The 12675-nt window shown below is 39.5% G+C and overlaps 1 protein-coding gene across 2 annotated transcripts in view; it reads left to right on the top strand.

Moving 5' to 3' along the window:
- The first annotated feature begins 11848 nt into the window (after window positions 1-11848).
- Window positions 11849-12675, top strand: part of SPHKAP (SPHK1 interactor, AKAP domain containing) — a 76484-nt gene continuing 75657 nt past the window's right edge. The window contains exon 1 of one of the 2 annotated variants that reach the window (XM_014951793.1): window positions 11849-12441. In XM_014951793.1, the coding sequence (XP_014807279.1) occupies window positions 12401-12441 (41 nt within the window). In that variant the 5' untranslated portion in view covers window positions 11849-12400. The remainder of the gene's footprint in view (window positions 12442-12675) is intronic. The other variant, XM_014951791.1, reaches the window with a different exon arrangement.

Consider the following 12675-nt stretch of genomic DNA (forward strand, 5'->3'; position numbering starts at 1 on the left):
TATAATAATACATATATTTTTTGTCAGACCTTTTGCCATATTGTTATGCACTTTCACCATCAGAATATCAACACACAAGAAAAAATTTCCGAATAACAATCTTCATATTACCTGTAATTCCTTAAACAGACCCAGTCTCCATTTTTTCAGACTGAAAGCTTATTACACATCTTTATTGTCACTGAATTACTGTGGCTTGATTAAAGTTTCATGATATGGCTACTCTGGTGATGAGTCTCTAGAGACTATCACTTACTGACAGACCCATCTAAGTTTCAAAGACAGCAGAACTGCTAAAAGTATATAAAAGCAGTGCAACCTAAGCCTATGATGTTGTTCACACACAGTTCAGGAGGCTCTAAAACAAAACAAAAAACAAAACAAAACAAAAACCCAAACAAACAAACAAAAAAACCCCGCCCAAACCCCACCCACCCCAAAAACACAAACAAAACCACAACCAAACCAACCCAAACCTACACAAAGAAATCCAAACAAAAAAAAACCAAAACCAAACCAACCAACCAAACCACCACACAACAACAAAAAAACACCACCTAATGGCCCAAACCCCACCCACCCCAAAAACACAAACAAAACCACAACCAAACCAACCCAAACCTACACAAAGAAATCCAAACAAAAAAAAACCAAAACCAAACCAACCAACCAAACCACCACACAACAACAAAAAAACACCACCTAATGAAGTTAGATTACAAATTACACAGATCTTGATTATCAATAGCTAGAATTTCTTGAGAGGACTTCTAAGAGCTTTGTCTTTCAGAGCTCCATTTCATCAATTTGAATAGCTTCTTTCTCACATAACCAATTTCAGTTATATTACAGACATCTCCAAATAATGCAATAAAAACCTCCAACATTTACTACGGCTTTCTCCAGTTATTGGCCTTATCTTGTTTGTTCATACTAGAACAAACTAATGACAAACTGGCATCCAAACTTGTGACAGATCCCTTTCTACATCAACTGAAACACTAACCTGGACCTACTAATGCAGACTCACCAATTTTTACATTTGTATCAGAGAGGATAACAGTGGCATTGGCATTGCTGTATTCTTAAAACACTAGAAAAGAAAGTGGATTCTTTACCATATATGTAAATTAGAGTCCTTTAATAGCTTATAAATATGAGCTAAACCTCAGAAATGCATTTTCTTTGGTGGTCTTTGATATTAAACATTATGTTCATTTTCAAAGAATTATTCGTTTTATACTAAAGATGAAAATTCATTCTGGACAATGACCAAAAAGCATTAGGTCTTGCAAAACAAAGTTTCTTACAAAGCATACTTTCTTACCGCTAAGCAACAGTCATTTTGCCAATTCTTCATGGTGAGAGCCAAATATGCTATTACCTGGTCATAGCACTTTAGAAATGCATTGGTGCAACGGTGAGCAGAATCTAATCCAATGTATTGACAAGTTTAGAGAGGCTTCCAAAATGTAGTAATTACTTCACACAGACAACCAATAAGCAGCTAATAGGAGTCAGTGAAAAACTGGTAACAATATCTTCAGCAATTAGAAAGACTTTACCCATAAGCCAAAGGATGAATTCTGCTATTTTTAACATTACCGTTTCACTTCAAAAACAAAAGTAAGGCTAAATATTAGCAACTGTCATTCCTGAAGTAGGAGAGCCTGCATTATTACATTCTCTCTCAGTAACCTGTTGGAACTGAGGGATAGATGATGCTTGTCATACTTTCAACTGGAATTTCTTGGTGCAGGCAGTAAAAATGCAACCCTTCCAGTGACAACCAGACATACTGCGTGTGTGCCATGCATGTAGTCTGGGCACGCAGTGTACACCTAAAGTTGTCACACATTAAACATACTCTGCATGTGATGATCAACTGTGCAGTACATTTTTGACAAACTGAATGTTTCTCAACATGTGCACTGTAGGAAAGCCTGGGGCTGCCAGCAGGCAGTGGTCCAGGTGAACCTCAGTACAGCAGTTTTTGCCGGACTACACAGCATACATAAATATTAGACAGTGAATCCACCAGACAAAAATTCAACAGCCTGGGGAGATTCCAGGCAAAATCAATGCAGGTACATCTAGAAATGAGATCAAAAGCTATGACAATTCTCTGAGGGAACCAACCACATATTAGGCTTGTTTCATGTTCACCTCCTGCCCTGATCTATTTATGCACTTTTCATGCTTCGCTGACAAAGGACTTGGAAGAAGCTGTTCACTCAGCTTCATACCTAGTGGATGAAGCTCTTCAAATGAGTGTAATCCTTAAGTATATTATAGCCTGCTAATAAGAATGGTAATCCAAAAATGAAAGACCTGGGTCTAATATCCTTCAGAAGGTTCATGGCCACATGCACAATCAGTCAGGGGGACGTTCTAGTCATCCCAAACAGTCTGAGACTGAAAAAAACATCTTCCCTGCTGAAGCTATGCCACTGTGCAAAAAGATTTTGAGAATCAATGGGTTACCAAGATACCAGAAAGAGAGCAAAACTCACCTGGGAAAGTACAGCCTTGACTCCGTTCCATATTCCCAAGATAACTATGTGTTTTATTGAAAGAGTGTCTTTACTTATGTGCTGTATATGAGCCTACAATCATGAGTCTGTGAGGCCATGTAATGAATTTTTAATTAAATTTCATTTCATTTCCATTTTCAATTTTTCATAGTTGAGCGCTACAAAAATATACACGCAAACACACCCCAAAGCCCAAACAACTTTTAAATGCTTAGAGCTTTGCAGAGTATTTTTCCATATCAAATCACATAACTTGCAGATGACATTTTACTATACCACAGAAAGATGGACTAGTTTACAGCAGAAAATGCTACATTTAATCCCACCTCATGATTTTCACATCAGAATATCATAATCTTACATTTCAAAATAGTATCAGCATTATATTTGTATAATTTAATAGTCTAGTAGCACAGACATTACTATCTGGATCAATTTTTAATATAACACCTACACAGTAAGGGTCTGTTCCTTCCTTCCTTCCTGTTAGTTTACCATATATTAATTCAATGTCAGAGCCAAACTCATCATTTATAGCAGCGTGAGAGGATATTCTCATAAGAGATTGAGATTAAAGCATGATTCCTTCTCTTATTATGCTAATACAATTGGGTTTGTGTTTTGTTGTTTTTTGGGTTTTTTTCAAACAAATCCATTACTAATTTTCTCTCTTTTCATATAGAACATGGGACTGGAAAGACACTAAAGACGTCATCCAGTCTATACTGTAACATCAGTGTAATACCAACCCCATTCCTTACTGATGACTTCCCAGCCACTCCCAAGAACATTCTGTGATAGAAAAGTCACAGATCCCACAATAATTTATTCCAGTGATTAACTCTCCTTAGCCTTCCAGTCCTTCAACAAAACCAAATTTCTTAAGACTCTGAGAATCCCCAAGTATCGTCATGTGCCAGGACAGCAGACCTTGACAATGCCTTAACTTAAACACAAATAAAGAAACTTTGGGGGAAAACAAAAGAAAACAAACAACAACAAAAAAAGACCTGAAAGAAAACAAACCCAAACCATCACAAAACAGGACTCATGAAATATTTACTACACACTTACCCATTTCTGGGATAAATTCACAACATAGAAATACAAGTTCCTACAGACAAAAATCATTATTTACCATTTCCCTTTGTATCCCTCTCTTCCTCTTTACCAAAAAGAACAGGGGGGGAATAAGGTATTTCAAAATTCTCCATGAAAGGCAAACTTTTTTTTTTTTTTATTTCACTCATTCTTCTTACAATCATAACCAGTTCATTCTATTCAAGTGATGTTGTGTTGAGCATCGACATGAATCTCTCATTTCTCAAATACACCGTTCCCCAAATGAGTCTTCAATTATATTTTTAAATGAAGCACTGGCTCCAGCTAATTCTGCATTTAGCAATTATAAGTCAGATGCATAGCAGAAGTACATGTGCTTTGCTTTATTTTTATTGGTTTCCTGTATGAAAGCTTAAACACTGAAGTGCGAATTCACTGACAGAAGTCAAAGAGCACATATTCAAAAGCAGAGATTTATGCAATGAAATGCCTGCCTTCATAAACAGTCATGAGATACTAATTTTGATTTTTTCCTCATAAAAAGAAAATTATTTCAGGACCTCATGAAGCTCTAAACACTCCCCCCTTCTCCACAAAACCAGATTAACTCTTCCAGTGCTCCTTCAGAGCTATAAATGAAATTGCCTTTGCCTACTTGAAACCTTCCCAAAGTGTGCCTTATTGTTCAAGTTATGCATCTGTCTTATTCCTAGGTTACCCTACAAGCACATTTTCATTCAAAAGTGTTTAAGATCTTTCAAGTTTAGGCTCTGATACAATCGTGGTTCTTATGGATATCTCAAAAAGGTATCCTGTAACTGGCAATTTTACAAGCTTCCTGAGAAAATACAGAGAAATTCTGGTGCAAGGACTGTGTTATTTAAACTTCCTCAGAAAATAAGAGCAGGTCTGAACTACATTAAAGGGACTGTGCAGAAAAGCTTTCATGCCTGTGGCTCAACTGTACCTGTTACAGTGGAAATATGCATTCAGTTTAACAAGTGGTATTTATTATTCTGGAAATACCATTAGCTACTATGGGGATGCAAATTGATTTCATGGTAATTTTGAGACAAACTTTTAACTCTATAGGATTTTGTACATGACTGTAGGCATCCATTTACAATCTCCCCTCCTGTAGCTATTTAAACAACTGTACATGGTAATTTAGCAGCAGAAAGTATCAAAAGACAAGAAAGGTCACTGTTTTCACATTTATTTAGGTCCTTCTGACTTGCACAAAGGTTGCTAGCTATTTGTTATTTGCTTGAGAGTTCAGCCAGAGACGTCAAGATGAGATTGAAGGACAGTGTACAGTCAAGAATATTTTTTTTTTTTTTTACTGGTAGTAGCTGCCCTGCTCTTTGCATACACTTGCATTCTATTGTCAGTATATCCTGTCATATTTTTTTTTAAATAGATTGCATGAGCACTTTCTCACATTGCATCTCATGAATATATAATCCACCCAGAAAATTAACACACAGCAGTTGGTGTATGCTTACATGAAAAATCTACCAAAAGAGTATATGATTTTCCTTTGCATTTTAATTGTATGTTCTCATCACCTATGTGATTTTAACGCCTCAATACCCATCTTAGCACACAGAACACTATAGCTAGAGAGACCCCTATCAAATCAGACTTTCTGCATTATCATTTGCATTGATCTTTGATTTTCCTTCTTCAGCCTCTTTTTCTAACCTCTTCCAATTTTTAGTGTTTTCTGCTTGCCTGTCTACATGAGGAAAAATGGATCGTTCTTATTCATAGCTGCAATGAGGCCTTTGTAACGTGTCTTTTGACTTGACCTCTTCTTCTGTGGACATAAATAATACAATTCCTATTTAAAAACTAACTGCTCCCAACACTTGAAAATTTCACCCAAGTGGACTGTGAAAAATACGAAGGCTGTGGAAAACAATATGCTGCAGGATCCCAGCTAGAATTAAGACAAAAATTCCAAAAATAACTTGGTAATGAAACATTCCAGTGATTTTCAGGAAGAATCAGAATTCCAGATCCCATTTTCAATAACTGTTCAGAAGAATTTTAATATTCCATATATATTCTCAAAACAAAGCTGACCCATATAGTCACAATCTTTTATGTAAGTAGCAGCACTTTGAACAACCTCTGGAGTTGTTGGAAGGGACAAGGACAGCAGCAGTTGTACAATACATTCTCACAGCTCATATGACATTAAGTTTAGAGGCTCAGAGAACAGGGGGAAGCCAAAAGCGTTTTTTCATCTTTATCCAAAAACTCAGGACAGTAGAGATGAACTCAAAAAGCATATTTGTGAACATGTCTCCTTCTGTCTACTCTATATGCATCATCACCTTCAGATGCCTTAAAGATTTCAGTTAATGCTACAGACAATGGCTCATTGCCTACCAGCTGGTTATTATTATCAGCTTCTAGCCCAATTCTGAATAAAAGTGAGTGCATTAGTTTTGACCAAAGAGCAAGTAAATGTTTCAGTTCCAGTTTATTGCAAACACCAGCTGCTTTCCCTGTGGAACAACACAGTTGAGATCACCTGAACTACTCAATTATAGGAGCTCTCTAGCTTACTGGAATGACACTGACAGCAAACTATTCAGAATTTCAAAAATCTAGGAACAACTTAATATTCTTGATTTATCTTCCAGAATTTAAATGTAATCTCCTATCTCCTTCTCTTCTCCCATCTTTTCTGGGAATGCAGGTAGGCTGAAAATAGAGTGTAGGTTTGGGAGTTAGAGAGAGACAGACAGACTGAATGAATAGGTTCATACTTAAACTTTTATATTAACTCAAAAAAATTGAGGTTATACTAGAAAAAATTCTCTTTGTAGTTACAGATATAGATGAAAAATAAATACAGTTACCACCCATGCTCTATTGTAATGATCTGCATGTATTAAATAGGGAGCCATGTCATGCGGTCAGGAGCTAAGTGATAACCTGCACTATCATTCTCTTTTGACTACATCCAACAGCTATCTTTATTAGGCCATCTTCCTCTCAAACTTCTGGCCATTGCCAGTGAGAACTTTGTAAACTAGATCTATTCTAACTGAAATTAAAGTAAGTCATGCAACTTATTAGTTGCAACACATTATGATACCTCTTCAACAATGGTTTGTTGACAGCCTAAATACTCATCTCAAAGGGAAAAGGACTGTGACTGACAGAACAAGATTTTCTAACTAGATCACCAAAACTGTAAAAAGAAAAAAAGAAAAAAAAAAAGTATCAGACAAGAAGCTCTTTGTCCAAAACATATTAACATGTTAAAGCTAACTACCTAGTCTTCAATGAGAGCAGTTTAACCAACGTAACTCCACAAGCAAAATGCACCTGATACTTTGGGTAAAAGATATGTGTCCACCTATGGTGTCAGAACTTAACCAATATATCGGACAGCTACATAAAGAGAATTATGCAACTTCATCAACAACCTGATAGCACATGAGATAATAAATTTTGCATGATAATCAAGTGCACAGTAATAGAGCAAACTGCAATGTCCATTTCAGTAAACAAACATCTAGTAGACAACCATAAACAACAATATATGATCGCTATTTTAAAAAAAGTTTCCAAAATAACTACACAAAAACCATATAGCACCCCTTTTACATTCCTTGGGAAAGGGAGTTACTTTAGTTGTAAAAGAATAGCTACACATCCATCAAGATGGTAATCTGTACAAACACACCAACTGCACAGCAAACATGGACAGGGAGGATAAATACAGGGACACCAAAATATTGCTTAATTAACACCAGAGCTCAAAGGCCTCTATTATTCTGGAAATATTATGCCTCTGTCCAGAAAATGCTAAGAAGTTGAGGGCTTTTTAGGCCTACTTTTGTAAACATGCACTGTGTGGTAAGCTTTCCACCTCTGTATTTCTAATGAGGAGAGTTTTGTAAAAAGCAGCTCATAGGACAAGAAAAGGGAAGTGAAAAAGCAAAACACTGTTTTCCACAGTCCCCTACAACATTGATCTGTTCCTGAAAACACCATCCAGCTACAGAATCAGCATAAACTGCATAGATTTCCTGGTACAAACCAACTCATGCATAAGCACAGTTTTTGAGGACAGTTTCTTTACTCAAGTGAACAAAACTTCAAAGCCTTGGAAACACAGAATCACACAAAGCACAGAGTCGCTTGGGTTGGAAGGGACCTCTTGAATCGTTTAATCCAACTCCCCTGCTCACCAGGGCCAGCAAAAGCAGGTTGTCCAGGACTGCGTCCAGAGGGGTTTTGAATATCTCTAAGAATGGCTGGATCCAAATCAAAGTCCCAGTGTAGGTTTGGCTCCCTCTGCCTTCTCAGGGATGATTGACATATTTTCTCATGTGACAGTCAGTTCTGTTTGGTGCTATTGTTTCAGTTTCTGTTAGCTCCAACTTACAACTCTGCAGCAATCTACTCTATTCTGCCTATCTTCCCATCAGAAGAGCTGATTATTTATTTTAAGTAGCCCCTTGGAATTTTAACAATAGTCTAAAATCTCAAAATCTTAAGGCCAACAACTGGATTAGTCTGTACCCTTAAAATGTAAGAATATTATGTTCTCTGGCCATGACTTTCTGCTTTCCAGTACAGGAACAGTGTCCTCAGCTGACATGTGAAAGACAGACTGAGCTAACTAAAATGCCACAGTATTCTCTTTCTGTTGCCAATTCACATCTAAAAGCTGAGGGAAAAATACACTCCCAGTGACAGCTCTGAAATAAGTCAATGTGTGACAGTAATCAGTTCTCTTCTGTCAAGTCAAGTTCCAGCAAAAAGAATAGGGTTTTTAGGCTGTGTGCCAACATTGTCAAGGAATAAGAACAATGGCACAAAGTAGTACTTGGCTAGTTCCTTCAGAAAGAAAGACTTTGGGCTTTCAGAGAACAGGAGAGCTGGCTAACAGAAATGAGGAAGTTTCTGGTAGGTTGTGACAACATCAAAAGATAATGGCTGGCTCAAAGAGGGGCTCTGAAATGGTGACAAGAAGCATTAGAAAAGCCTATGTCCTTACAAAAAAGGTTTGTGGAGTTTTTACAGATGATGAAGCCAAACAATCAGGAGTGACTAATGCAAAAAAAAAAAAAAAAAAAGAGAGAAAAAGAGAGAGAGAGAAAAAGGCTGGAAGTAAACCACAGAAAAAGTTTTCAAGGATCAGATGCATACACACAAATACACACAAATATCCACTGCACCACAATCAAACATGCCTTAGAGGTTCTCTAAAAAAAAAAAAAAAAAGAGAGAAAGAATTAAATTACAAGATGAGAATCAGAGGGGCTTCGCACCAACTACAAGGATGTGATAAAAATCAAAGCAAGAACTAGTACATGTGTAATCTCTGTGCTATCTACCAGAGTAAAGGACAGATGAATGGCCATGTCTATGATGGAAAAACAATAGTTCAGAAACGGTCCGGAAACAAAGACAAAATGTAAAGGCAAGACTGAGCAACAAATATCCCCACCTCTCCTTTCTTTTTCTGTCACAGAGCTTTTCCCCCTGACAACTCACAAAAGCAAACAATCTGAAATTAGAGAGCCAAAAACCTGTTATGAACTTCTGGAGTGCAAACATCCCTGACAGAATGGTCATTTCCTTTCTCTGAACTGTCCTTTTCCTTCACAACAGAAGCAAAGCATCTCAACAATACTGACGAGGCTGTTCTGAAACACAGAATCAGGGATGTGAAAACCATAGCTATCTATCTCAGAACAGAATAGTTGAGAGGGGAAAAGTAAAAAAAAAAATAAAAATTAAAGGGAGTAAAAGTAGTAAGGGAGAAAATAGAAAAGATGCAAAGAGAAAAGAATGCATGCTGCTAGGGAAAAGGAGGGTAAGAGAAGAGTTAAGGACAGGAGGTGGTGTGAGACAGTCCAACAGAACATGTGTAGGCAAGTAATGTCTGAGCCCCTTCTGCAAAATCTGTGAAGAATATAAGTAAAATATAATGTCACAGGGATAAGTTAACATTAACCACCTTACCCTTGGTGGTGACAAGGTTTAATTAACATAAAACCATGGAATTAAGCAAGGGATACACAGAGGGAAGAGAGGCTGCGACGCTCAGGATGTGTCCAAGGGAAGGGATCAGAGAGGTTAGATAGATATTTGAGCATATTAATAACTGAAAGAGACAACCATGTTGTGTGACTGGCAGTGTCTGTGTGTGCTATGTCTATGTGTGTCAGTAGAGCCAGTCACAGCCCCATGATCAGCTGTACACTGTAACTGTTAGTGGTTTTTGTTCAGGAAAAAAACCCCAGCAGTCTGGATGAGGTCACACTGCTTTAAAAACTAAAGGAATTTAGACATGAGCCATGTCCTACTCTATGCCCATGGGATCATTGAACAGGCCTTAACCAGCTTTAACTAGTAGCCTAAATGCAGTTTATGAGACACCCAGAGTCACATGTGGACTCAACCTGAAGTAACTGTAAATATCTGGGGCAGAAGAAATGCTTGAACATTGGCAGTGACAGAAAAAGTATAAGGTAATGACAGCAAAGGAGGAGCACACACGATATGGAATGAGGAAGAAAGCGTGAAAGATTAGAAGCTCGGTGGCAACAGGACTGAATTCATCAGAAAGTGAGTGCTGTGACAAGAGAAAATAGGACACTTAAAATACACAACTGGAGATCTGATGCAAAGTCAAGTAAAAACAACCTAAAGATGACAGATGAAATTAAAGTGACTGCTCAAGTGGAAGCTGATGGAAAATATTAAGCACTATATGGGTAGGTCAATGGCATGTATTAGAGAAGAGCTGACAAGAAACAGTCTCAACAGGGTTGAGGGACACAACAGACCTGGGAGTCTGAGTGACTCCAAAAGATTGAACATGTGTGGTGAGAACTGGGGAGGAGGAAACAGCATTACAGACTGTTTCCGGGAAAGAAGAGAAGCCAGAGAATTGGAAGTGCATAAGAAAGGTATGGCACAGTGCTGAGGAAGGTATATCAGAGGGGCTGGCATCCAAGTAGTAAACAATGCAGACAACCAGTTTCAACACTAACCTGTGCTTGCATTTAAGCAGGTAAAGCGTCTGGTTTGTCTGTGTCTGGATTTCGGGACTTCCTACTCACTCAGAACCTGGAAAGATTCCTGAGGTCTCTATGCTGTTAGATAGGCTGGCTTTAGGGCAGCATATTTCAAGTGCTGCCCTAAGAGGCTGCTGTGTCTCTTCGTTCTCTCAGCTTCTCCACTTTCCACTTAAAACCCAACACTTCCCATTACTTTGATTCACATTTACCCTTAACCACCACTATGTAGCTGTCAGCCTTGCCATCTCTTCTTTGTTACTTCAGAAGTTGACAGATGACAGCTACAACAGCAGTTAGCCAAAGTCTTTAAGAATTAACATGAAACTTTCTCCTCTTCAAGTTGACAGATGACTGCTACAACAGCAGTTAGCCAAAGTCTTTAGAGGTATTTAAGAATTAACATGAAACTTTCTCCTCTTTGATTATGCAAAGTTCACCAAGAGCAAACCCTTCAGGTAGCCTTTCCTAACAAAGAAAAATGTTGGTTCAGTAGTTAAATGATACCATGCCTCTGGCTGCAAAGTTGGTTTAAGAAATTTCTGCACTATAAATTGGAACAGAGAACAAAACCTGATTTAATATATAAACTAATTCCCTCCACATGCCCCAGGCCCTTCCAAAATTCACTAAACTTCACGATTTCATAATGTTGTGCCAACTAAAGGGAATAGCAAGGTGCAGGAAAGATGCATGAATGACGCATTTAAAAGGAGAGAAACACTGAATCTTTATTGCAGAAGAAAAAGATGGTTGTCAAAGCGTGGATTTAGTTGCCTTTTCCACCTGCTCTTTCTCCTTGAATTCACTCAGCAAATCTCTGAACACAGCAAAGACTAAAGAGCAGGGCTCACCATACATCAGTCAAACTTCCAGCAGTATTTGTGGATTTATATAAGCTCTTGCTATGGTTTTACTGCTGAATTCCTCTGTTGAGTACAGTGCTTGCTACGTAATTAATGGAATAAGATACTGGTCACCCAACTGGACAGAGCAGACCTTGGGCTCTAACCTAGATCACAAATGTCTTGAAAACAAATCTCAGCAAAAGGGGGCTCTTGCCAGCCACTACAAGGTGATCACAGTTGTCTCCAGCTCTGCAAATTTCACACCCGAGCCAAAGGGTTCCTGCTGAATCCAGGAGGCTCTGTGCTCACTGTAGCTCAGAGTTCACAAATAACTTATATTCACACCATGCACCACCCGCGACTCAGATGCTCTTAATCTCACCTCTTCATGGCTAGAGACCAATTCTAATAATTTGTACCATACAGGTTCCTAGATGTGGGTGCTGACAAAGCCAATGACAAAGCCAAGCCATAAGACATTTAGTATTTTCTTGAAAAGAATAAAAAAAAAAACAAACACCAACCCCCCAAAAAACCCTGCTGCAAGTAACCATATGAAACAGTAGCTCAAAACAAGACATAAGTTGCAGTGAACTAAGGAGGCTTCTTTTCAGAATTCTCGAGTCTAAGACAGAAAGAAACCCCCGTCATCCCAATCACATGGTTTACGGGGCTGGGGCTCTAAGAACATCATGACATTCATAACGGAGCAGCCGGCAACCATCGCCTGTTTCTTGCCGGAGTCACCCAACACCTCCCTGTCGCGTCCCAGTTCCCGCACCACAAAGCCAGCACACCACCAGCAAACTTCTGCAGCCGTCCCGCTCCCGGTGCCTCCCCGCACAGCGCTCCAGCGAGGCAGACATCACCCCGACCGGCCGCCCCCAGCCCGCCGCCCGGCATGTCCCGCCCGGGCCCCGACTCTCCGCCGGCGCTTTGCAGGTGCGAAGGGTCCCGCGCCCCGAGGTACCGCTTTCGGACCCGCCCGCAGCCCGCACCGCCCCGGGGACCGCAGCCCCCTGCCCGGCGCCACCGCGGGAGCCCGGCCGTGAGGGAGGGACGGGGGAGGCGGCCGGGGCGGGCAGGGGAGGAGTGAGGCGGAGGGCAGGGCCGGCGGGCGCCGCAGCGCGCCGGGACAGCGCTCTCCCTGCCCGGACACCGCCGGAGCGGAGGGTC

This window comes from Calidris pugnax, unplaced genomic scaffold (genome assembly GCF_001431845.1).
Source record: "Calidris pugnax isolate Ruff unplaced genomic scaffold, ASM143184v1 scaffold197, whole genome shotgun sequence".
Taxonomy (NCBI): Eukaryota; Metazoa; Chordata; class Aves; order Charadriiformes; family Scolopacidae; genus Calidris; species Calidris pugnax.